Source organism: Oncorhynchus clarkii, chromosome 29 (assembly GCF_045791955.1).
Source record: "Oncorhynchus clarkii lewisi isolate Uvic-CL-2024 chromosome 29, UVic_Ocla_1.0, whole genome shotgun sequence".
Classification (NCBI taxonomy): Eukaryota; Metazoa; Chordata; class Actinopteri; order Salmoniformes; family Salmonidae; genus Oncorhynchus; species Oncorhynchus clarkii.
Window position 1 is genome coordinate 7726183 of NC_092175.1, and position 27633 is coordinate 7753815.

At 42.0% G+C, this 27633-nt stretch overlaps 1 protein-coding gene across 1 annotated transcript; it reads left to right on the forward strand.

The window, feature by feature from the left end:
* The first annotated feature begins 8173 nt into the window (after nucleotides 1-8173).
* LOC139388416 (cytochrome c oxidase subunit 5Ba) lies at nucleotides 8174-18207 on the forward strand. Its single transcript, XM_071135061.1, has 4 exons — nucleotides 8174-8298; nucleotides 8758-8828; nucleotides 17340-17439; nucleotides 17606-18207. Exons 1-4 carry the CDS (start codon nucleotides 8202-8204, stop codon nucleotides 17716-17718), a joined length of 381 nt encoding a protein of 126 aa, XP_070991162.1. The 5' UTR covers nucleotides 8174-8201; the 3' UTR covers nucleotides 17719-18207.
* Nucleotides 18208-27633: the final 9426 nt, after the last annotated feature.

The following is a 27633-nucleotide window of genomic DNA, read 5'->3' on the forward strand; positions in this document are numbered from 1 at the left end:
CAGCCATCAATCATGTGTAGAACCTGATCTTTCCCAGTTGATTTCTTTAAAATAAAACATTCTTAAATCAGTGTGAAAGTTCTGTCAATATGTGTACATTTTTGGAATATCTTTGCCATATCTGCATTAGTCTGGATTGCACACTGAATATCACTGTTTTTTCACTACACTGAATTAGATTGGATTTGCATTGGCCATGTACATATTCGTGGTGTGAAGTGAAGAATGTACTATGATGATAATGCGCATGCACCCATCCCTATCATAATCCCACCACACTCCAATGAGTTAATGAGACAACCCAGATAGCAAAATGATATTGAAAGACCTCTAAAAAGGAACATTTTCCAGTCATTGAAGTTAGGTCCATTTTAGGTTCTGAATGAAAGGCGAAAATATGTTTGTTTTTTTCGGACGTCAAAAATACGTATTTTCTGGATGTTGAAAATATGTATTTTCTAGGCGTTGAAATCAGGTTCATTTTCGGAACTGAATGAAAGTTGAAAATAATATTTTTTTTCGGAAGTTGAAAATACCTCTTTTCCAGATGTCGACATGCGTATTTTCCAGACGTTGAAATCAGGTTAATTTTCAGTCCTGAATGAAAGTATTTTAGTCATGGCTAAATCTATACTGCACATTCAATCTCACTGAAGTAAGCATGATATCACAATAACGCTTTTTAAATCCATTTTATATTGGAAACAAGAACCAACTAAAGATTGCAACATATATTTATTATTGATACAATCTGTCACATGTACTTTTATGGTAGCTTTTTTCAAAATTCTTTAAAGGTGGCCAAAACAGTCAACAGTTACAGTAACTACCCTTCTAGATAACTTGTAACAGTCTAACAAGGTCTTGAAGTCGCCTAGGATAGATAGGGCTAGTCAACTTCTTTCACCAATTGGCTTCAGCCAGCTGGTGTGCGAACAAAATTGACCGTGGGCATTGTGATTGCGTGCAGCCGCGCTCCGATTTGACGATTACTTGGGTGATGCCAACTATGGGTACGTGGGCAGTGTTGAAATAAACTCAACCAAAAGAAAACTGTTAGAATACCCTTCATTCCGAATTTTGTCCTATCAGCTCGCAAATCTCAGTTTTGGAGGAGACTGACTTTAATGACAAACATTATCCTATTTACACTGTATAGTTTATTTTGACACTAGAATGAATGTTTTTGATTCATATCAATGCCACATAGGCCATTGTCAAACGGAGACATTAGGTAAAGCCACTCTTTAAAACTGGCAGTAATGATGTTCAAAGTAGTCAAATCTACATAATAAACCAACAGACCACTTCAGGTACAATAACATTCACAGTAAAGGTAATATATTTTGTTTTATTGCTATGACTGTTATACAGTTCCTTCGGAAAGTGTTCAGACCCCTTGACTTTTTCCACATTTTGTTACGTTACAGCCTTATTCTAAAATGTATTAAACAGTTCACCCCCCCCCTCATCAATTTACAAACGAAACCCCATAATGACAAAGCAAAACAGGTTTGTAGAAATTTTATAAAAAACTGAAATATAACATTTACATAAGTGCAGACCCTTTAGTCAGTACTTTGTTGAAGCACATCTGGCAGCGATTACAGCCTCGAGTCTTCTTGGGTATGATGCTATAAGCTTGGCACACCTTTATTTTGGGAGTTTCTCCCATTCTTCTCTTCAGATCCTCTCAAACTCTGTCGGGTTGGATGGGGACCGTTACTGCACGACAGCATTCTGCAGGGATATGAAATCCCATCTGGTTTGCACTTAGTGGGATTATCATTTGTTTTTCAACAGGACAATGACCCAACACACCTCCAGGCTGTGTAAGGCTATTTGACCAAGAAAGAGAGTAATGGAGTGCTGCATCTTGTGACCTGGCCTACACAATCACCCGACCTCAACCCAATTGAGATGGTTTGGGAAGAGTTGGACCGCAGAGTGAAGAAAAAGCAGCCAACAAGTGCTCTGCACCTGTGGGAAATCCTTCAAGACTGTTGGGAAAGCATTCCAGGTGAAGCTGGTTGAGAGAATGCCAAGAATGTGCAAAGCTGTCATCAAGGTAATGGGTGGCTACTTAAAAGAATCTCACATATAAAATCTATTTTGATTTGTTTAACACTTTATTGCTTACTACATGATTCCATATGTGTTATTTGATAGTTTTGATGTCTTCACTATTATTCTACAATGGAGAAATTAGTAAAATAAAGAAAACCCCTTGAATGAGTAGGTGTGTCCAAACCTTTGACTGGTACTGTATATATAATTTCCTGATCTCATCTCTCAGATACAGGACAGACACTTCGAAACAAACTTCTTATTTATTTATTTATTTTATTTGTTTTTCCATGTATGCATCTGTTACTCAATATGTTTCTATGGGCTAATAGCAGTAAGGCCAAATTCAATGTTTAATCAAAATGGTATTATTTATCTTTATACCTGAATGGGGTCCAAAAATTAAATCAAATATTTAAATGATCCTTGTTATGACCATCTGAAAACAATTCCCCTGGCTTAGACTTGTAATAGCCCGTTTGTAGAATAATACCCAGATATGCAAAGGAGGATATTGCATATTTCTACCTTTCTTTGTGGGCCTATTTAGAATACATCTCCATGAAGAGATTGACATCCATTTTGTATTTCTGTGTAGTACAGATTAAATAAATCCACTTCACTTACTGTAGATCAAGAATCTAAATAGATTTTTTTCAAACTCGAGGTGTCATGTCATGGCTGGCACCCCCTTCTTTCTGCAGACATCATGGAAAACGAGATCACATAAAAATAAAACAAAACTGAGGGAGATTTTACATAAATTATTTTACTAAACTTTTTGTATCTGCACAATTCTTTCAGTAAATGTGTTTTTAGGTAAAATGTTTAGTGTAAATTGTTAAAAGTAGTTGTGCATAGAGTATGGTTTGTTAAACTTTGAAATCAATGGTTTCTGAGTCTTGGCGCATTTCAGTTATCGTGGAATTGCCCTTAGATAAGCAACACCATCAGATGTGCCACCAATGCTTCTTATAGGACACATCACTGCACTCTATACTCCTCTGTAAACTGGTCATCTCTGTATACCTGTTGCAAGACCCACTGGTTGATGCTTATTTATAAAACCCTCTTAGGCCTCACTCCCCCCTATCTGAGATATATCTACTGCAGCCCTCGTCCTCCACAAAGAACACCCGTTCTGCCAGTCACATTCTGTTAAAGGTCCCGAAAGCGCACACATCCCTGGGTCGCTCCGTTGCAGCTAACGACTGGAACAAGCTGCAACAAACACTCAAACCGGACAGTTTTATCTAAATCTCTTCATTCAAAGACTCAATCATGGACACTCTTACTGATAGTTGTGGCTGCTTTGCGTGATATATTCTTGTCTCTGCCTTCTTTCCCTTTGTGCTGTTGTCTGTGCCCAATAATGTTTGTACCATGTTTTGTGCTGCTACCATGTTGTGTAACTACCATGTTGTTGTCATGTTGTATTGCTACCATGCTGTGTTGTCATGTGTTGCTGCCTTGCTATGTTGTTGTCTTAGGTCTCTCTTTATGTCGTGTTGGGTTGTCTCTCTTGTCGTGATGTGTGTTTTGTCCAATATTTATTTAATTTTTTCTTATGTTTAATCCCAGCCCTCATCCCCGCAGGAGGCCTTTTGCCTTTTGGTCTGCCGTCATTGTAAATAAGAATTTTACTTGCCTAGTTAAATAAAGGTTAAATAAAATACAAAAAATTAAACAAGCTAGATGGGTATCGACTTAGAAAACCAGTCAACATTAAACACTTCTTGACTTTAAGGTTCTCAATAAATAATTATGACATGTCAATAACACCCCCCCCCCCCCCCCCTTTCAGGGAATCTGCAGAGCCCCTTTCTGTCTCAGATGTCCACTGAGAGAGAGATGCCAATCGAACCACAGTCCCCAAAATCCCCTGCTCCACTTCTCCGAGAAGCCCCTGCTCCTCTGCTCCCAGAAACCCCTGATCCTCTGCTCTCAGGGCCAGAGGCACCGACAGCTCTGCTCTCACTTGTCCAACACACAGGTAATACCCACACACACACACACATCTGTATTATAAATAACCCTTTAACCCCTGCTCCTTTGCTCTCACAGCCTGAATCACCAGCTGCCCGCCCTCATCTGTCCAACAAACAGGTCAGACATGCATGCACGCCGCTAACCCTTTCAGTCAAAATAAAATCTTTGTGTGTGTGTGTCAGTCTTCTTTTACTGAAAAGGAGAACTGGTCTGATGATTTTGATGATCCAGAGGGCACGGCACTAGAGGACAGTAGGCCTCACACACGTGCACTCATTTCCAATCTCACTTTGTTACCGCTTAAAAACTACAGCTGGCCGGAGGTCTTTTTCATCTCTCTGAGCCAACCGTTGCCACCCTGGTTCCGGGTACAGAGGCGCCCATTGGCCCAGACGAGGTGTCCGAGCCGCTGCAATTGTCTGAGACAAATGAGAACATTTATGAGGGTATCTACACCAACACTGAGTCTACATGAAGTAGGACGACATTACCCTTAGCCATGTTATGAATACAATGTTTTAATCGTCTTTAGGTTTTCTTTAACTCCTAATCACTTGAAAATCACTTGAACAATCTCTATCTCAGATAGTGGAGCAGGGAGAGGAGGCCAGTGGACATCATTTGCATACTAGGGCCCTGTGTGACTACTAAGCCAGTGAGTGTTGCCCAGCTCTGGTTTCAAAACACATCCCTCTTTATCTCATTCCATATTTTCTCATCTCTCATGTCTTCTGTCATCTTTCTATTTCTTCCCTTCGTTCATCTATTCTCACCTCTCAATCCTCTCATCAGCTGATGACTCTACGATCACCTCTGATTCAGATGATGTCATCTCAGGGATCGATGTGGTGGACAAGGATTGGTGAGGAGGCCACAGACCAGACGGACACTACAGAATGTTCCCGGGCAATTACGTTGAGCTCCTGTAGTCCCAAAGCCCCCACATGCCTATACAACCAAGCGGAACATGAGTTGGATCATTCTGGGAACCGAGCTAAGATTTATAGGGGGAGATTGGAGAGACGTCAGGGAAAGAAACTGACTTGATTACTGTATATTAATTAACCCAGGGATAATGCCAGTTTATTAGTCTGGTTTTAGTCCGGTCTTAGACTATTAGGCTCTAACTCATGGTCTTCTACGCGATCAGGGGGATGTTTTACTATCTGTCTTGTCAGGGTTTTGATTTTGATTGAGCTTTTAAATCAAATAAAGATGGCTGCATGTCCAATTGTTTACGTTTGCGTAATCTTTTCTAGCATTTGAAGCACAGTCAAGTCTAGATGATTTATGATCTTCCCTCGACTACGAAATATGGGTAAGCGTATTTGGGCTCATCTGATTATTAGCAGAGGAATAGTGCCATACCACCATGTTTGTCATTAGCCATGTCATATAGAATACTGAATGTACAGAAAGCTGGAGCTAATTATGGCATGATGAAGTACTGTATGTGTATAGCCTACCTTTTCAGGTACAGTCAACCACCACAAATGGAGCAGTTGCTCGAGAGCATTAAAACCATGATGCGCCATGGGTAAATTGTGACTGACTGACATCTGCAAATCATATTATTTATGGCAATGGTGGTCAATGGCATGGCTAAGGTGGAGAAGAGGTCCAGAAGAATGTACGTTATTGTGGATGTAGCAGAGCAGTTCCTGGGCCTGAAGAATTTTTCGGCAAAGGATTTACATTATGTACTTGCACGAGCAGTACCACCCTCTCAGGCCCCGGAGCTTGGGGAGGGAGTTAGAACTTGTTACGTTAATTTTGTTTTAGTATGTGTGTAATAAGGAACTGGAACCCTGGCCCTTTGAACGCACTCCATCTATTTTTTTTATACAAGAGCACAGACTGTCTTTGACAAGCGCGTCAAAAGAAGACGGGTGGACAAAATGGCGGGTAGGCCTATGCCCTAATGGCTGTCTGATTTGGAGATGGAGTCGAAGGACCCCATAGAGGTTGGTAAGAAGGTGGGCAGGAAAAAAGGAAGAACGTACAAAATATTAAGAGTATGGGAGTGCTGCAGATGGAAGTTGAACAGGACTAGAGTGATGATGAATTAACTGCGGAGGCATGTGCGGTGAAGACCGCTGAGTTTGAGCCTGGTCCAGATGGTGATAAAGGTCTTTTTTTTGCCCAGTGGGAGTGAGATTTTTTGGAGAGAATGGATCCTTGTCCTCTGGCTGATCCATATGTGGTGCCAGGTTGGGTGGAGAAGAGGTTGGGTCGGTGGAATCATGTAGATTTTTTGTGGTTCTGCTGTTCAGAGGGAGCATGCTCTCCGCACCATGCGACTGGGGACAAAAACTGTGACTTGCTTTCCTTCCCGGAGCAGGGTGCCGTTGAAAGGAGTGATAACTGGAGTGGCATTCAGTGTTGAGGGCCAACAGAAGTTTAAGATGTCTGTACTACTGAGTTTTGATGCAGAGTTTTGACCAAATAGTCAATTTAGGATGTCAGTTATCCCGTGAGAGCTTTTGTCCCGAACCCATTACGATGTTTTAGGTGTCAAGATTATGGTCATGTGGCAGCAGTGTGTAGAAGGGAAATTCCTAGATGTGAGAAATGTGCAGTTGGACATGAGACAAAGGAATGTGTGGTATCAGTGGAAAAACTTGTTTGTAAACTGTAGGTTCTGTAGGTGCTAAACCCATGGTGTTGGAGATCAGAGGTGTACTGTGAGAGAAAGGAGAGTAGTAGAGTGTGAGGGATCTTAAGAGTATCCCTGTGAGTAGGCTGCGATCAATAGAGAGTGAAATGATTAACATGTTTTTCAGTAATTTTTATTTTTTTGCCGTTCATGGTCATGGTAGTCAACAGTATCGCGGGAATAGAATGTAAATCACAGAGGATAGATATTGTGATGTTATCTGCAGAGAAGTGCTTGGGTGTATGACATTTTACTGCAGAAGAGTTACAAGGTGGTTTGAGCAGATCAGGTAGGGCCACGGTAGTGGAATAGTGATCAATCAATCAAATGTATTTATGAAGCCCTTTTTTACATCAGTATTTGTCACAAAGTGCTTATACAGAAGAATTCAGCACGTTGGCTAGGAAAACACCCTAGAAAGGCAGGAACCTTTCTCTCCGGACGCCATTGAATTGAGTGATAACAAGGGTGGCATAAAGTGTTGAAGAGGAGCAGTTGAAATGGAAGATCCTCTGTGTTTGTGACGCCCGCCGCTTGATGAGATGTAGATCCGGTGGGGAAAAGGAGAAGACATCTGTCATGCTGTGTTTTGATGTGGAGTTGTCACCAGATAAGGTCATGGTGGGAAGTGTCAGTTATCCTGTGAGAGTTAATGTTCCAAAAATATGACAGTGTTTTAGGTGTCAAGTTATGGGCATATTGCAGCAGTGTGTAGGAGGCCGATGTCTAGATGTGAGAAGTGTGCATGAGTGGGCATGAGACGAAGGAAAGTGTGGTATCGGTGGAGAAAGTTGTGTGTGTTAGTTGTGGGGGTGATCATGGGGCAGGAGATCGGAGATGTCCGGTGATAGAAAGGCAGATTGAGGTTGCCAGGGTTAGGGTAGTACAGAAAGTGTTGTATGCCGACGCAGTGAAGAGTGTTAGAGGAAGATGGCTACAGGGTGAAAGATCGTGAGAGGATTCCTGTGAGGAGGCAGAGATCAAGAGAGAGTAATGGGAATAATATGTGCTTCAGTAACATGGGCTTTTTAGCATTTATAGCCATGGTGGTGAATTGTACAGCAGAAATTAATTGAAAGTCACCGAAAATAGAGGTTGTAGTGGCAGCGGCAGAGAAGTACTTGAGATTGCGAAGATTTACTGCAGAACAGCTGCAGGGGGTGTTGAGGGGTATTGATATGTCCCTTCAGACCATTGGTCTGGAGTAGGACTAGATAGTGTTAAATAGTGGAATGGGTGGTGTTTTTTTTATAGAGGACTAATAGATGGTAGGATAATTTTCCTTTTCCCCAATTTTGATTTATTGTATCTAAGAATATAATGTAGGTAGGCCGTGAATGGCATCACGCACTAGTGCAGTAGGTGGCGGTGTGTGCACCTAAAAGTTGGATGCGATCCGCCAATTAACTTCCAAAGAAGAAGTAGAAGAAGGTAAAAATATTAAACGTCATCAGCGTGCTGCCAGTTGTATTTTCAACCAGAAGGAGAAATGGCTGCAAGGTTACTGCTCCGATCGTCCATCAGGGCCGCTACAACTTGCCGGGCCGCACCGGTCCCTATTCTCACCCGCGGCATGGCTGCTGGAGGTGAGTCGGTAATGTTGAGTGTTTGGGCAGAAGCATCATATTAGACATATTTGATGTCAAGGACAGACGATGCCAGGCAATGGCGCAAGGCTTAGTTATCCAATTTATCAGAGCTAGCTAACAGTATAGTATTAGATGGCTGTCATAAAATGTTCGTTGTAGCAAAATATATATATATTTTTATATATGTTCCGTTTTTTGTTCAAATGAAGTAGCTAACTGAGCAGATGTCCATTTTTCCATGTTCTATATTGAGCTATTTTGTCTTTATAGCGACCGTAGCCAAAGATGGTGCATTAGCCTTCTAGCTTAGTGTCGACATTATTATTGAGTGTGGTTAGCGCGAAAGAAGCCCAGTGCTAATTTTGCTAGCTGGCTAGCTAATTCCAATCACATCAGCTAGCTGACAAGCTAGTTAGCTAAGCTTGCTAGCAAACACTGACGATGACATGTTTTCAGGCATCCCCACCGACGAGGAGCAGGCCACTGGTCTGGAGAAGATCGTTATGAAGGCTGCCCAACAGGGCGCGGTAGGTCAAGATTTTGGAGTATTTAAAAAATATATATTTTACTGTCAGTTAGCTAGTTAGTGCAAAATACCTAACGTTAGAACGCTAGCGTTGATGTAGCTCTCGAGAACCCAAGGCCAGGGTAAGTCAAATCAGTTTTTTAAAAATAATTTCTGGTAGATTATCAAAATAAAAAAATCACATCACGTTTTTGTACTCATTACGCAGTTTTGTTCAAAATTAAGTACAATACTTTTGGAATTGAACTGTCGAAAGTTTTGAAGGTACATTCTCATAACCGGTTGAAAATGACTCCGTTACGACATCCTGTTGGCAACAACCTTTGATAAATAGACCAATGTCAAAACAAAGATCAGTTTAAATCAATGAATATGCTGAACCAGTTCATGATATATTTAAAACCTAAACATCAAATGTGTTACCTACACATGCATGTGCTACATTAGTCATCATATTGTTTATTTTTTTGAGCACCTTATAAACTGCATTTGCACCAATCCCCCTGTTTTGACAAGTGGAAATAAATCACTTGTATGAATTACTATGCACTGTTGAAACTAACACAACTCAAAAAACACATGGAAACTGGAAATATTGTTTACAGCACTCGTTAGAAGACAAGTTACTGAAGACAGCCAGCTACATTTTTGGAGTGATGCATTTTGATATGGGGGTGGCCGAAACGCAACACTTATTTGTTAATCACTTGTACCGCTTTCGTGTTGAAATCAATAGAATGGGGAGAGTGGAGAGTAAGGTTGCACATCCTATTCAAACTAACTACTATAAAACAGATGGACTCTGGCAATATGTATATCACTAGTTAGAAATGTTAATCCTCACTTTTTGCAAACCTTTGGACCTCATTTTCATACTAGTGAGAAATTATATTTTTAATGTACAAAAGATGCACTTAACGTACGCAGTTTAGCAAAGTTGCACCTGGCTTTAACACAGCCTCCAGCCAAGGTATGACACATCTTCTCACATTGCACTCGCATTTCTATTGGACCATTCCATTCCACATTTCTGGTCGGAAGCAGGTGTTAAGGCGTCTGCATGCTTCCCAGCCGAAACAGTTCGGAAGAGTTTGTGCATATACATCAAAATGTCATCCAAATATATGTTAGTTTTGAGCTTCGCCGAGGGTTTTTTGAGCAATAATTTTTTTCTTGCGGCAAGCCAAAGTCTAGGCCCCTTCATCACGATTGGTCAAGAGTATGGCTTCTTCAGGAAAATCTTAAATTCAATGAAAGACTACTTATTTTCATGCACATTGACATTTAGAAATACTGCAATAAACATCTTGGATGTAAAATTGCACAACTAAGATCTCTGCAAAAAATGTAATTTATTGACATATTTCTTGAGGTTCCTTAGATGAATTCTGACTATTTTGAGGAAGCTAGGACATCTCAAAATGGACAAACCACTATTGTTGCTTTTTGTCTAGTTTTTGAAGCAAAGATCTTTTACGGGAGTGTGCGAACACACTCGTTCGCCTAGCTGACTTTGGCTGACCGCCAGCCAAACTGAAGCATGCTGATGCCGGTTAAGAACAAATACCTATTTACAATGACGGCCTACACCGGTATTAGCAATTGATGTTATTCTTCAATAACATTGACCCCAAAGCAAATCAGGGGGGAAAATATATTTATTTGATAAGGACAAATCATAGATGCTGTGCTAAGAAGTGGACGTTCAGTCTTCCCTGTCCTCCGTTTTTCTCTACAGAACAAAGGACAGGATGCCACTTGTCACCCCAAGCTAGGGTGGGGGGGTTATAACTTTTTACCAGTTGTAGGTAGGCTATACTGATTGTCATTATGGAGACACCTATTTCCAATCCTTTTTCCATAAAGCATATTAACACACTAGAACTGATGTGCATCAAGAAATAAAGGCCAACTCTGCAAGGTGACGTCATCAGAGTGCGCAGCTGAACACTGTATGCTGGAAAACACTTGGTTTGTTAGTTTTGATTAAAGCGAAATGGCAATTAATTAAATACGAAGACCAAATGTGTTTTTGCATGGGTTCCACGAGTGCTAGCTGGCTGTACTACAGACACCTGTTGTGGGAAAGACTCAATGTTATCTTTTCCGGAAAACTGGTTGTAGTATAAGCAAACCGGGATACTAAGGACCTAACCCATGCAAAAACACATTAACTAATCCTGAGACGAGTACCAACAGCTTTACGCCATGGAGGAACAACATACTCAATCATGGAAAGAGCCGACTACCTCACAAAATAACTTTAGCCCAAAAAAAGAGAACGATATACCTACCGTTGAATTGGAGGCTAGTGCTCTGGCTGGAATTCATGCAACACTGTAGAAGTTGTGTGAGGAGGTAGCAGGTCTGAGGGGGATTTTGGAGTTTAGCCAGAGTGAAATTCTCACGCTCCAAGGAGAGAACAAGGCACTCACAGCCAAGATAAAAATCCACGATTCCAACACGGATTGTCTACTCAGGGAAAACAGGGTGGTGAAGGAGTCTCTACTAGACATACAAAGTCGTAGCGTGCGTGAATCTTTTTTCTTCTTCTGAGATTCCTGAGGACGTATACAATAATCCAGAGGGCGAGATCAGAGAATTCATGCAATCCGCCTTGAAACTTCCTATAGAGACTGTAAACAAGGTGACTTTCCACCGAGTACAGACTTGGAGCTCGGAGTGACAAGACCTTAAGTCCCCAACCGATCATCACAAAATTTGAACACTACCAACAAAAGGAGCTGATCAAAATCAAGGAAAGGGAGCTTAACCTCTCTAGGGTATGTGGAACGTCCCACCTGGCCAACATCCAGTGAGATTGCAGAGCGCCAAATTCAAATACAGAAATACTCATTATAAAAATTCTGAAAACAACATTTTACATAGCTTTAAAGATTAACTTCTTGTGAATCCAGCCACGGTGTCAGATTTAAAAAATGTTTTACGGCAAAAGCATACGTTACGATTATTTGAGAACATAGCCCAGCAGACAAATCATTACACACAGTAACCAGCCAAGTAGAAGATTTACAAGGCAGAAATAGTGAAAATTAATCCCTTTGATCTTCATATGGTTGCACTCAGAAGACATTAATTTACTCAATAAATGTTTGTTTTGTTCGATAGTCTCTTTATATCCAAAAACCTCAGGCAGACAGAAAATCCTAATTGTACCTGTAAAGTTCATAGAAACATGTCAAACGATGTTTATATTTAATCCTCAGGTTGTTTTTAGCCTAAATAATCGATAATATTTCAACCGGACAATAACGTTGTCAATATAAAAGGTAAACAAGAAAGGCACTCTCTCGGGATTGCGCATGAAAATGCTCTGTGACTCGGCAGGGTCCACTCATTCAGACTGGTCTTACTCCCTCATTTATCAGAATACAAGCCTGAAACCATTTCTAAAGACTGACATCATCTAGTGGAAGGCATAGGAACTGCAATTTGAGTCCTAAGTCAATGGATACTGTAATGGCATTGAATAGAACTACAAAACAAAAAATCCTACTTCCTGAATGGATTCTTCTCAGGTTTTCGCCTGCCAAATCAGGTCTATTATACTCACAGACACTATTAACAGTTTCGGAAACTTTAGTTTTCTATCCAAATCTACCAGTTATATGCATATTGTTGTAAGCTAAAATATGGATTTGTTTTGGTCTTACCAAGGATCGTTTTTAATTAAGACCACTTAAGGTATAAAGATAATTATTGGATGAAACATTGAATTTGGCATTACTGCTATTAGCCAATAGAAACGCATTGAATAAGTCCCCCCAAAAATCTAAAGTAAGTTTGTTCTGAAGTGTCCTATATATGAGATGCATAAGAGAGATCATGTATTTATCCCCTTAGTTTTAGTGCCTACAATATCTCCATATACTTTCATTTTCTTTTTACGATCATGAGGTTTGTGGGCATCCTAGAGCTAAAGTGGTTCAGTAGTGGTCATAACACTTTGTAGGCCAAACCGTTTGGACACTACAGACATTTTTGTGAGAAGATGGCTCATGGTCTGATAAACACCGCTCAAGCTCTGCCACCTTTCACTGGAATGGGAGATATCGGTGGATTGAGACGCAGCCCATGCAAAAACAACACATCTCTAGCTTAGCAGACAAATTTTGATTGGGATTTTATGTTACTTAGATTTCCATGGGGCTCGTGTAAATTATAGGCTAAGGATTTAAGTGTATCAACGGCGTCGTCCCCGGTGACCGTACGTACATATCCCAACCAGAAGCCATGGATTACAGGCCACATCTGCCTTGAGCTTAAGTCAAGAGCTGCCGCTTTCAAGTAGAGGGACACTAATCCGACCGCTTATAAGAAATCCTGCTACGACCTCCGAGCCATCAAACAGACAGTGTCTACACAGGACCAAGATTGAATCCTACTACGCCGGCTCTGATGCTCGTCAGATGTGGCAGGGCTAGGGCTGTGGCGGTCACACACTTTTGTCAGCCGGTGATTGTCGAGCAAATAACTGCAAGTCTCAAGGTAATTGACCGTTAATTAACATAAACATGGTTTATCTCCTGGCTTCCATGCATAGTCTACAAGCCACTGACACAGACCTTTTTGGAACGTCTACATTTTAAACTGTAATAAATCGATGTAAAATATTCTACACCATCACAATAAATCCGTTATTTTACACAGGTTTAAAGAAACATAATTTGAAGAAGCTGTAGTATATTTCAGAAGAACAGAATAGCATGCGGAGTTGTCCTTATGTTAGGCCCTGATATGGCTATGCCACATGGCTGTCGGCTACGGTAGTTCATTTAGCAGGCAAGATTTGCTTAGAATTCCATGGCATACATTTTTAGTTTATAGTATGAGGGATACAATTGAACATAGCTTAATAAAATGGAAAGGATATAACAAAAAAAATCCATGCCTTTTGTGTCCTTGGGCTGAATATAATTGTATTTCCTGGTTGCCGTGAGCCGAAGCCCCTCATTCACTTGGCCCCTTCAGATTGTAGCCAATGCATTTCAACTAAGTAGGCTACTAATAAGTAGGCTACAATTCAATTCCGACACCCATATTGAAGATGTTAGAGGTTTCCATATTTAGTCTAATTTTCGTCAGCCAACAAGATGAGTAGGCCTAAAGCAAAGCCTATGTCAATCTACTATCCCTAATAGTACAAAAATTGACCTATGCTATTAGTCAACTGTTCTGTGCAAGAAATAAATATTCCAAACATACTCTGGGACAGTTGTGGGATGCGATATATCCCAAATTAATACAACTACTCGCATCAATCTTTTAAAAGCAATGAGAGATCAGAACATTTAGCTTAATATGTTATTATGTGATTTTCTTCACATTTTAAGCGCAGCAATGCGCACATGGCAGTAGGCTATAAGGGCAAATGTTCCAAAATGCAATCAATTAGCGGGAAAACACTTCTGGAAAGTGAAGGCCAATGCGATTTATGCATGTAATGCTTTATTAAAAAGGTGCGTATTTATGGTGACTAATATCTTCCCCAAACTTAACTCATGCGTGTGCTTAACTCGTGCTTAATTTTAAGGAGCTATTTGGCCTTTTTTAGTTGTAATATAAACCATATTATATAAGCCTTTGGGCTAGGCTACATAAGGTGTGCGACTATGATTTTGAAAAAGTCGCAAAAAAAGGCATTTACTATTCCTTACTGCACAAGCTGGGTATCATTCACAAGTGGTAATACATGATCCACGTGATGGGCTACTATTGTCACCCATCAAACTATTCTTAAATGAATGTCTTTGCATATACTAAATAATAAGTGTGAAATTAGTTTTGATTTAGAATGAACCATTATCACGCTCCTGTCTTGGAACAGGGGCATGAGAAGGAAAAAACATGTCAACTACGCACTTAAATAGCGACTGAACGCTTTTCCCATGGTTCATTTTCATGCCATCCAGGTAGGCTATACTCCTGTTGTAAAGCAAAGTGATGTGCTTAATATTAGGAAAGTTGATAAATAGTAGGCCTAGCCTATACAAAGCTGATGGAATCCATCAAAACTGTTTTCTCACACAATTGCCAAGCCTATATAAATGTTTTACAACATGAGCTCATGGGCGGTCATGAAGTGATTGATTAGATTTTCGATTACATTTGTATTGATGTCAGTGATTAGAGGGAAAATGGAGTGCTGGGTGCCAGGCAGTTGGCAAGTTTGGTAATGACCACCAGCAGCATTAGAGCTTGGAGAAGCCTAATTACCGTGACTAAACAGTAACGTGGAATTTGACTCGTGACCGCCGGGCTTGCAAACTATCAGAGATTACAAAGGGAAATCCAGCTGCGAGCTGCCCAGTGACACTAGCAGAGCCTGCCGATTTGTGATTTTTTTTTTTGAGACCGATACTGATTTTTAGGGAAGCAAAAGTTTCATCTATACAGTGCCTTCAGAAAGTATTCGCACCCCTTGACTTTTTCCACCTTTTTTTTTTCTAGCCTGAATTTAAAATATATCATATTTATATTGTCACTGATCTACACACACTGCCCAATAATGTCAGTGGAATTGTTTTTTTGAAATTAAATACAAACGATTTAAGCTGAAATGTCTTAAGTTTTCAACCCCTTTTATGTTAAGCCTAAATAACTTCAGGAGAGAAAGATGCATGTTTTTTGTTGTTGCCAATTGCATGGAGTAACTGTGCTATCTTTACACCCCACATACAATTATTTCTATTTTTCTATTGTGTTATTGACTGTACGTTTGTTTATCCCATGTATAACTCTGTTTTACTGAGTACAACTCATCATATTTTCAAGCTGCATCATGTTATGGGTATGCTTGTAATTGTTAAGGATGAGTTTAAGGATAAAAAAAAAAAGAAACAAAATCCTAGAGGAAAACCTGGTTCAGTCTGCTTTCCACCAGACACTGGGAGATTAATTCACCTTTCAGCAGGACAATAACCTAAAAAACAAGGCCAAATCTACACTGAAGTTGCTTACCAAGAAGACCGTGAATGTTCCTGAGTGGCCGAGTTAGTTGACTTAAATCTACTTCAAAATATGTCAAGACCTGAAAATGGTTGTCTAGAAATGATCAACAACTAATTTGGCAGAATTTTGTTAAGAATAATGGGATATGTTGCACAATCCAAGTGTTGAAAGCTCTTGGAGACTTTCCCAGAAAGACTCACAGCTGTAGGTACTTCTACAAAGTATTGAATCAGGGGTGTGAATACTTTCTAAAGACACTATCACTTGGAAGGTAATTTCATGACCGTACAGAACCACAGCAGTGCAGCAATGGTAGCTTTCCATCACATTTTTCAACTCTAGGGACATCGACCTTAAAGCAGCATTCCGCATTTGAAACAGCTGAGTGATGGGCCTGGAGAAATGTAACCACTCTCAAATTCATAGTGCTAAGGATGCAAGGACTGATCATCCAAGATATCTAAATGATTGTTTAAAGCATGTTTAGAGGCTATATAGGCCTAGTGTTGGTTTACAATGGAGTAAAAGCGTATATTTTGGGTTCTGATGGGGTACGACAGCTGAACTAAGCTCAGGAGGTGTTTTGTTACATTCGTCAGGAATCAATGGGTAAATATCACATTTTATAAGTAAGAAAATGGATGTAGGAACTGCAGTTTGCTGATAACACGACGGTGGTAGACCTGATCACCGATGAGACGTGACCTGGCATTGTGGTGCCAGGACATATACCTCTCCCTTAATGTCAGCAAGACAAAGGAGCTGATCGTGGACTACAGGAAACGGATGGCCGAGCATGTCCACATTGACGAGGCTGCAATGGAGCATGTTGAGAGCTTCAAGTTCCTCGGTGTCTACATCACTGCCAGCTGATGAAGTGTGATTCCTCACTCCAGAGAACAAGCTCCTTCTGTAAGCTAGTGTGGGATACCACTTTGCGGCCGAGTCATTTTTGCTCCTAGGCGTTTCCACTTCACAATAACAGCACTTACAGTTGACCAGGACAGCTCTAGCAGGGCAGATATTTGGCAAACTAACTTGTTGAAAAGGTGGCATACTGGGATGGTGCCAGAGTTCTTCAGTAAGGCCATTCTATGGTCAAAGTTTGTCCAATGTAGATTGGGTGGCTGTGTGCTTGATTTTAAACACCTGTCAGCAACGGGTGTGGCTGAGATGGCCAAATCCACTAGTTTGAAGGGGTGTCCACATACTTTTGTTTCTACCTTGATTACCTCGGATCCCTGCACATTGACTCTGTACTGGTACGCTGTGTGTGTATAGCCAAGTTACTTATCGTTACTTATTGTGTATTTATTCCTCTTATTTTTCTCTGCATTGAGAAGGGACGGTAAATTAAGCGTTTCGCTGTTAGTCTACGCCTGTTTTACGACGCATGTGACCGTGTGATTTTGATGTTACTTGGCTAACTTAGCTAGGATCATTACAAGGTTTCTTAGTGGGCTTTGCCCTTATTGTAGTTCACTCTATCATACTGTATAAGTCTCTATTACTGAACCTGCCTTGTTTGAATTCCTTCCAGGACCCCTACAGCATGCTGAAACCCAAGGAGTATGCTGGCTCCAAGACTGACCCTCATCTGGTGCCCTCCGTCACCACAAAGAGGATTGTGGGCTGTGTCTGTACGTGACTGGCTTCATATTAGTCTTGCAACAGCTGTCTGGTAGCGCTCTGTTGCCAGAAGCCATACCACTCATTTGTCTTGGCTGTCCGATTGTTCTTGTCTCTGCTCATATCTAATCTCTCCTTCAATCACTCTCTCCCCTTCCCCCTTCTCTCCATCTCTAGGTGAGGAGGATAACACAGCAGTGGTGTGGTTCTGGCTCCATCAGGGCGAGGCTCAGCGCTGTCCCTCCTGTGGCTCCCACTACAAACTGGTGCCCCACGAGCTGCCACACTAAAATATATACACCCTCTATCTAATATATATATACATACATACACACCACCAAAAAAAACACACCTATTCCCTTACATTCACTCTGAAAGATTCCAGCTTTTTTAGAATGGGGTGAAGAGGGGTTAGACAGTGATGTCAGAAATCACAATGCTCTTTCAGGAAGTGTATTTGCACATTAGGTGTAGGGGTTTCTAAATTAGAACGTTGTGCTCTGTGCACTTTCTGGATTCCTTTTTATGATTTCTTTGCTGTCCAATTCTTTATCTCATCCTAGAGTCTACTTGATGATCTAACCTCAATGTCGGTCTGTGCTTACAGTGCCAGTTATTGTTTTAAATGTACCAAAAGCCTAGGCTTTACGGTGTGGGACACAATGTTATTGTTCAAGCAATTATATTCAAACAGCAGTTTACGTTGACGTATGTACTGTACAATGTTACACTTGGTCCAGTTTACCCCTCTTATCAAACCAATAAACTCTTTAACTCCTCATGCTTTTTCCAGTGGTGACGTGGTGATTGTGGTGATGGTGGGACCCTTTTTTTTGACAGTCTCGCTTGTGGTGGGTTGTGTGTTGTTCTGTACATGTACCGCAGTTGTCTCGATATGACTTGCTTCTGCTACATGTGGCCAGTCACCAGACAGAGGGTGACATTTACCATCAGATGATCCCAGTTCTGTGCCTCCCTGCAGATGTTCCATATTCATTATATGTAATGAGTACGGTTACATGCACACAACACAATTTATTGTGAGTTGTCAGATTAATATAGTGGTTTGATTAAAAATGTTCACATATTTTGCGAGAAGAACAATTTCCCTAATAGTCGTGTTTACATGGACACAGGAAGTCGGGCTACCTGACGGGACTTTGATGAATGCAGAAAATCGCCTCTCAAAATAAAGGTTCTACTTGACCGACCATGTTATTTTTGGGGAGTTCGATCTAGAAGTGAAAGAAACGCACACCTATTTAGGCGCGGTGCTGGTCAGTAGAACACTTGAAAAAATAGAGCGAGCCGCACACTCTAGGGGCGCAGATGCAATAACCTAATATCCAACGTTTAGATAGACACGCTGTCTTCATCAGGGTATAATGACAAACACTGCGGGGTGACTAGTTTCTATAGCGTCAAAGGACACATACAGGGGTCAAATCATGGCTGGGTGTGGCCTGAGATCATTGGTTAATTCTCAAATTAAGAAAACATACAAAAAAAAACAAATGGATAGCATACGATCATCGATACAATTTGGCTACATAGGGCTGCAAAATCACAAGAATGGCTTCAGATCAAAATCGACGTTGAAACCGACGGGAGCAAGGGTCTTTAAATTAAAGATCCAGGCAGCCTCTCGTTTTAACAAATTGCCGAGGTCACCCCCTCTGCTAGGGAGGGTGACATGTTTGATGCCGATAGGACGTTGGGACACGTAACTCGTGTTAGAGGTAGGCTCGCTCGAGTCGACTGGTGCTATTACATGCACAGACAGAATACACTGCTGAAACAGTGATTTTTAAGGTGAATGTAATCATTCAAAATTGCCCTGAAAACCAAGTTTTAATCAGCGTACTTATGCTTACTTTGATTATGACCCATGTGGCGATTTTAAGATGAGCAAAGTAAGATGTTTACATGACTAATGCCATGCTCTGCCTACTGCCATAAGCAGTTTAATATGAATTAGTGAACCGTACTGACTCCTTCAGGGACTGGCCGATATCATTTTTAAAAAATTAAAAAAAACTTCTGTTTAGTTATTCACGAGGTTCTTTGAGTCATTCGGCTGGTTAGTTTGGAAACTGCTGTGTTGAAGCACGTCTACATCTCAGTCTGACTCCACAACTTCTCCTGTACCGGGCAGAACATCAGAATGTCTGAGTTCCTTCGTTTTTAAGTTAGTCACACTAGTGTTATTCCATTCTCACAGTAGGCCTACAGTATGTTGATACGGATGTCTTCCACAAGATGGTGGGAAATATGAGGGTTCTTTGACCCACTGCTTGTCTTCAAAAGACACCTTATTCACTATAGTTCACAACTTTTAAATGACACCATTCCCCATATAGTGCACTACTAAGTGGAGGGGGAATAGTCTAGGTTTAGGTTGTCAGTGGAGATTTGCCCGGGGCTATAATCCCCTGTAGCCTAATGAAGTTGTGTTTCCATGGCTACTAGAAGAAAAGGATGGTGATGCCCAATTACCCATTGTGTTTTTTTTTTTTTTTCCTGTGTATTTTGGGACTCATTCCTTGTCCTTCTATATTTCCATCTCCTCTACCCATTACCACTCTTTCAGGAGAGGTTGAGGAATGGGGAGGGAGAGGAAGAGAGGACAGTCACATCCTACAGGCCTGAGAAATGCCTGACTTGAGCTGGGAAATTATTTATACTGCAGGAAAGGCGGTAGGAAGGGTGTAGGGGGGATATGATGAGTGAGAAGGGAGAGGGTGAATGCCATAGAGAGGAGAAGAGGTATATGGAAAGGGGGAGAGGCAGAAAGGCTGTGTTTCGGGGGGGAGAACTCAGGGGGATTACATCAACTGTGCTGACTTCATTAAGCTGCAGTTGTTACTTTTTGTCTACTGCCGCTGAGCCACTGCTCTCCTGTCTCTCTCTGAGACACAGAGGTCTGATTTGGAGGAACTGTCCTACCTTCAGGCTGCTGCTGGCATGGTCTCCTCCTAGAGGTCCAGGGTGTCTTACCCTGTCTTTATCATGGGCATATCTGCTGTGAGAGCCCCCGGTCAGCTCCAGCATCAGGCTACTAGGGTCAGATCAGCCGGATGGGTCTGAGACCATAAGACCTCCCCGACCCTGCTGTATGTTTGTGTTCAAAAAATGAATTTAAGTATCACTCCAGCTTTTATTTTTAAAACCACATTGTGGACAACTCCAATTGCTTTTTGAGATACTAAAAACAATCATGGTCAAACGTGGTACAAGCATCATCTATAATACATGACATCTATGCTTAAAACAAAGTACAGTGGATAAATGGACGATAGGATGTCAGGCTTTGGCGCAGGCATTTAGACTAAGGCATGAGCTTCAGTTTCAATGGAACCATCGTTACATAAAGTACAAACGCGTTAATCTAGGGGAGTGTTTGTGCATCAACCAGACTCGAGCGAGTGGGGCCACTCCACATCTACATTTTGCAAAAGAGCTTCGATATTGCTGGGATAAAACCGTAAGTACATAAGGTTATATCCCCAAAGTGCATTTGAAAAGGCAGTAGGTGTGCAGTTTGTTACTTTCAGGTTCATTTATCAGTTACCACTTTAGTTCATTGCGTTCTAAAAGTGCTCATTCAAAAGCATTACTGTCACTTCTAGGATATACTCTTATCAGTGAGCCGAGTCATATGGTTGGAGTTAAAAAAGGCTTTGATGTGGTGTATAAATACACCTCTCCATAGATGCTCTAACATCATGCTGTGTGTGACGGCTGTCTTTCCATCAGCGCTATGTAGTGGTGCTTTAACATCATGTTGTGTGTGACTGCTGTCTTTCCATCAGCGCTATGTAGTGGTGCTTTAACATCATGTTGTGTGTGACTGCTGTCTTTCCATCAGCCCTATGTAGTGGTGCATTAACATCATGCTGTGTGTGACTGCTGTCTTTCCATCAGCCCTATGCAGTGGTGCTTTAACATCATGCTGTGTGTGACTGCTGTCTTTCCATCAGCGCTATGTAGTGGTGCTTTAACATCATGTGTGTGACTGCTGTCTTTCCATCAGCCCTATGCAGTGGTGTAGTGGTGCTTTAACATCATGCTGTTTGTGACTGCTGTCTTTCCATCAACCCTATGTAGTGGTTCTTTAACATCATGTTGTGTGTGACTGCTGTCTTTCCATCAGCCCTATGCAGTGGTGTAGTGGTGCATTAACATCATGCGGTGTGTGACTGCTGTCTTTCCATCAGCCCTATGCAGTGGTGTAGTGGTGCATTAACATCATGCGGTGTGTGACTGCTGTCTTTCCATAAGCCCTATGCAGTGGTGTAGTGGTGCTTTAACATCATGCTGTGTGTGACTGCTGTCTTTCCATCAGCCCTATGTAGTGGTTATTTAACATCATGTTGTGTGTGACTGCTGTCTTTCCATCAGCCCTATGCAGTGGTGTAGTGGTGCATTAACATCATGCTGTGTGTGACTGCTGTCTTTCCATCAGTGCTATGTAGTGGTGCTTTAACATCATGCTGTGTGTGACTGCTGTCTTTCCATCAGCCCTATGCAGTGGTGTAGTGGTGCATTAACATCATGCTGTGTGTGACTGCTGTCTTTCCATCAGCCCTATGCAGTGGTGTAGTGGTGCTTTAACATCATGCTGTGTGTGACTGCTGTCTTTCCATCAGCCCTATGCAGTGGTGGTTTAACATCATGCTGTGTGTGACTGCTGTCTTTCCATCAGCCCTATGCAGTGGTGTAGTGGTGCTTTAACATCATGCTGTGTGTGACTGCTGTCTTTCCATCAGCCCTATGTAGTGGTTCTTTAACATCATGTTGTGTGTGACTGCTGTCTTTCCATCAGCCCTATGCAGTGGTGTAGTGGTGCATTAACATCATGGTGTGTGTGACTGCTGTCTTTCCATCAGCCCTATGCAGTGGTGTAGTGGTGCTCTAACATCATGCTGTGTGTGACTGCTGTCTTTCCATCAGCCCTATGCAGTGGTGTAGTGGTGCTTTAACATCATGCTGTGTGTGACTGCTGTCTTTCCATCAGCCCTATGTAGTGGTTATTTAACATCATGTTGTGTGTGACTGCTGTCTTTCCATCAGCCCTATGCAGTGGTGTAGTGGTGCATTAACATCATGCTGTGTGTGACTGCTGTCTTTCCATCAGTGCTATGTAGTGGTGCTTTAACATCATGCTGTGTGTGACTGCTGTCTTTCCATCAGCCCTATGCAGTGGTGTAGTGGTGCTCTAACACCATGCTCTTTGTGACTGCTGTCTTTCCATCAGCCCTATGCAGTGGTGCTTTAACATCATGCTGTGTGTGACTGCTGTCTTTCCATCAGCCCTATGCAGTGGTGTAGTGGTGCATTAACATCATGCTGTGTGTGACTGCTGTCTTTCCATCAGCCCTATGCAGTGGTGTAGTGGTGCTTTAACATCATGCTGTGTGTGACTGCTGTCTTTCCATCAGCCCTATGCAGTGGTGGTTTAACATCATGCTGTGTGTGACTGCTGTCTTTCCATCAGCCCTATGCAGTGGTGTAGTGGTGCTTTAACATCATGCTGTGTGTGACTGCTGTCTTTCCATCAGCCCTATGTAGTGGTTCTTTAACATCATGTTGTGTGTGACTGCTGTCTTTCCATCAGCCCTATGCAGTGGTGTAGTGGTGCATTAACATCATGCTGTGTGTGACTGCTGTCTTTCCATCAGCGCTATGTAGTGGTGCTTTAACATCATGTTGTGTGTGACTGCTGTCTTTCCATCAGCCCTATGCAGTGGTGTAGTGGTGCATTAACATCATGCTGTGTGTGACTGCTGTCTTTCCATCAGCCCTATGCAGTGGTGCTCTAACATCATGCTGTGTGTGACTGCTGTCTTTCCATCAGCCCTATGCAGTGGTGCTCTAACATCATGCTGTGTGTGACTGCTGTCTTTCCATCAGCCCTATGTAGTGGTTCTTTAACATCATGTTGTGTGTCACTGCTGTCTTTCCATCAGCCCTATGCAGTGGTGTAGTGGTGCTTTAACATCATGCTGTGTGTGACTGCTGTCTTTCCATCAGCCCTATGTAGTGGTTCTTTAACATCATGTTGTGTGTGACTGCTGTCTTTCCATCAGCCCTATGCAGTGGTGTAGTGGTGCATTAACATCATGCTGTGTGTGACTGCTGTCTTTCCATCAGCGCTATATAGTGGTGCTTTAACATCATGTTGTGTGTGACTGCTGTCTTTCCATCAGCCCTATGCAGTGGTGTAGTGGTGCATTAACATCATGCTGTGTGTGACTGCTGTCTTTCCATCAGCCCTATGCAGTGGTGCTCTAACATCATGCTGTGTGTGACTGCTGTCTTTCCATCAGCCCTATGCAGTGGTGCTCTAACATCATGCTGTGTGTGACTGCTGTCTTTCCATCAGCCCTATGCAGTGGTGCTCTAACACCATGCTGTGTGTGACTGCTGTCTTTCCATCAGCCCTATGCAGTGGTGCTTTAACATCATGCTGTGTGAGACTGCTGTCTTTCCATCAGCCATATGTAGTGGTTCTTTAACATCATGGTGTGTGTGACTGCTGTCTTTCCATCAGCCCTATGCAGTGGTGTAGTGGTGCTCTAACACCATGCTGTGTGTGACTGCTGTCTTTCCATCAGCGCTATGCAGTGGTGCTTTAACATCATGCTGTGTGTGACTGCTGTCTTTCCATCAGCCCTATGTAGTGGTTCTTTAACATCATGTTGTGTGTGACTGCTGTCTTTCCATCAACCCTATGCAGTGGTGCTTTAACATCATGCTGTGTGTGACTGCTGTCTTTCCATCAGTCCTATGTAGTGGTTCTTTAACATCATGCTGTGTGTGACTGCTGTCTTTCCATCAGCGCTATGTAGTGGTGCTTTAACATAATGTTGTGTGTGACTGCTGTCTCTCCATCAGCCCTATGCAGTGGTGTAGTGGTGCATTAACATCATGCTGTGTGTGACTGCTGTCTTTCCATCAGCCCTATGCAGTGGTGTAGTGGTGCTCTAACATCATGCTGTGTGTGACTGCCGTCTTTCCATCAGCGCTATGTAGTGGTGCTCTAACATCATGCTGTGTGTGACTGCTGTCTTTCCATCAGCCCTATGCAGCGGTGCTTTAACATCATGTTGTGTGTGACTGTCTTTCCATCAGCGCTATGTAGTGGTTCTTTAACATCATGTTGTGTGTGACTGCTGTCTTTCCATCAGCCCTATGCAGTGGTGTAGTGGTGCATTAACATCATGCTGTGTGTGACTGCTGTCTTTCCATCAGCGCTATGTAGTGGTGCTTTAACATCATGTTGTGTGTGACTGCTGTCTTTCCATCAGCCCTATGTAGTGGTGCATTAACATCATGCTGTGTGTGACTGCGGTCTTTCCATCAGCCCTATGTAGTGGTGCTCTAACATCATGCTGTGTGTGACTGCTGTCTTTCCATCAGCCCTATGTAGTGGTGCTTTAACATCATGCTGTGTGTGACTGCTGTCTTTCCATCAGCCCTATGTAGTGGTGCTTTAACATCATGCTGTGTGAGACTGCTGTCTTTCCATCAGCCCTATGCAGTGGTGTAGTGGTGCTTTAACATCATGCTGTGTGTGACTGCTGTCTTTCCATCAGACCTATGTAGTGGTGCTTTAACATCATGCTATGTGTGACTGCTGTCTTTCCATCAGCGCTATGTAGTGGTGCTCTAACATGCTGTGTGTGACTGCTGTCTTTCCATCAGCCCTATGCAGTGGTGCTTTAACATCATGCTGTGTGTGACTGCTGCCTTTCCATCGGCCCTATGCAGTGGTGTAGTGGTGCTCTAACATCAAGCTGTGTGACTGCTGTCTTTCCATCAGCCCTATGCAGTGGTGTAGTGCTGCTTTAACATCATGCTGTGTGTGACTGCTGTCTTTCCATCAGCCCTATGCAGTGGTGTATTGGTGCTTTAACATCATGCTGTGTGTGACTGCTGTCTTTCCATCAGCCCTATGCAGTGGTGTAGTGGTGCTTTAACATCATGCTGTGTGTGACTGCTGTCTTTCCATCAGCCCTATGCAGTGGTGTAGTGGTGCCTGAAGAAGTGGGTATAACTCTACTTTTTCCAAAAAGTTCCTAAACGGTCCACCAGTTTAGGAAAGGCACCCCTGTGTGAAAAATCCTATATTTTCATATATACTATTCAGATTTTCACTCAAAATTGCACTTTTTTTAATAGAACATACATAAAAAAAATATTTTTTTAAATCACCTAAGTCCACAACAATGCTTAAACCACATCAAATCTGTTTGGATGGGCCTGTCAAGGCCTGGCTTCCCAGTGGGTGGGCCTCCCATGTCTACACCCTTGACGCAAACAGCTGATGATAATTGCCACCCATGACCTTCATGACAGTTTGTACCAGGTGGGCAATTTGGGATTTCAGTTGAACTGATCAAATACCAAACCATACTTTGATGCCATATCGCAGGATAATCTCTATGGTTGCACTGCAGAACAAGAGCATTATTTTCTGGTCAACTCCAAAATCCCAGAGTCTAAGTAGGAAATAGAGGCATTGTTGGATTCTGCAGCAGACACTCTCTACTTGGACCTTCCAGCACAGCACATTGTCCATGTGTACACCCAGGTACTTGGGGTCAAACACCATTAACATTGAGATGGTTCTCATCACACCGCTTGACTAACTTTTTTGAATCTCTGACCTGTACACAGCAGTTTCAGCATCTTTATACAGCAGACCAAAAATGCCGGTATCATCAGAAAAGTTGACAATATAATTATCAGGATTAGTCTAGTGCATTCGTTTGTGTACAGTGTGAATAACATTGGTGAACTCACACAACCCTGTGCTAATGTCTCTAGCCTCAGAGGGTACTGTTAACTCTAACCTGCTGAGTACAGCTAGTCAGAAACAAGCCTTGGGGTTTTCCAGATGCTAAACAATGAGATGCACTATGGTGTTGATTGCATCATGAATCCCATGACTTTACTTATAGATCCTTTTATCAATTTGCTAAACACGGTTCACATCTGAACGGAGCTCGCACACCATTATCTTTTCAAAACACTGGGCGTCAGGGCAACAGGCCTAGTCATTATTTTCTTTTGGACAAAGCTTTTTGGGGACTGGAGTGATAAGAGCCTTTTTCCACAGAGATGGGACGGTATGGGAGTCTACAGACCTCTGAAAGATAGGGCACCAAGCCAGATTCAGTTCCTCTGCACATGTTTTTAGAAGAAAAGCAGAGCTGTCATCAGGACCTGTTGCCTTATTCATACAGGTGTGCTTGAAGACTCCAGTGACAACTATAGGGTTGATTTCCAACCTACGAACACAACCATCAATAACAATGGAGTCAATCACATTATACACATCAAATCTTGCATGCAAAAACATGTAATTAATTGGCTTTGGTCAACTCATCTTGTGTGTGCAAGGATTTGTTTTGCAGGTTCATGTTGGTGATTGTTCTCCTTGACTCCCACAGTTTTTTTTTGAGTTTTGTTTTTTATTGATTCCTTGTGTTTCCTTATCTGACCGAGCTTTTGGTTGAGCTCCTTTTGCACACATTTTTTATTTTATTTTATAACTTTTTTTTACCTTTCTCAATGATGGCCTAGGAACAGTGGGTTAACAGTGGGCAGAATTACAGATTTGTACCTTGTCAGCTCGGGGATTTGAACTTGCAACCTTCTAACCACTAGGCTACCCTGCCGCCCCAGCAGTTGTTGTTGGTCCTTGTTTTTGAACGTTTGCCTCTTGGAGTTGATAAAGTCCTTTACCTTCATTGTGATGTGCGGTTTGTTGTTTGGGTATCACAGAGTCAACACTTGTTGTCTGTGACAATTAGTGTTGACTTGTGCACGTCTAATTCATGACAAATGTCCCAATCTGTACATAAGATATTTATTTTAAGTGATTCTATGCTGTCCTCAGTCCACACATTCACAGATTTCACAAGGGGTTTACTGCTGTAAGGTAGGTTGGAAGGATCTGGACAGTGCTGTGATCAGAGTTCATCATTTTCCATGAAGAAAAATTGTTGGGAAAAGTATTTATCATTTTGTTGCAATGTTTTCATAAACCATGTCCAATATTTGATTGGCAATACAAAATCATTTAAAAAGCCTCATGATGTTGGTCACATTACTGCTGAGATAGTCATGTGGCGCACACTGTGCAGTTCCAAAATAATCCCAATGGTGGCAGCCTAAACCACAAATGAATGTTTTGC

Excerpts from the sequence above, each read along its gene's own strand:
- LOC139388416 (XM_071135061.1), top strand. The coding sequence starts at position 8,202 with ATGGCTGCAAGGTTACTGCTCCGATCGTCCATCAGGGCCGCTACAACT. Across the intron at positions 8,299-8,757 it reads CCGCGGCATGGCTGCTGGAG|GCATCCCCACCGACGAGGAG; the intron begins GTGAGTCGGTAA and ends ACATGTTTTCAG. Across the intron at positions 8,829-17,339 it reads AGGCTGCCCAACAGGGCGCG|GACCCCTACAGCATGCTGAA; the intron begins GTAGGTCAAGAT and ends AATTCCTTCCAG.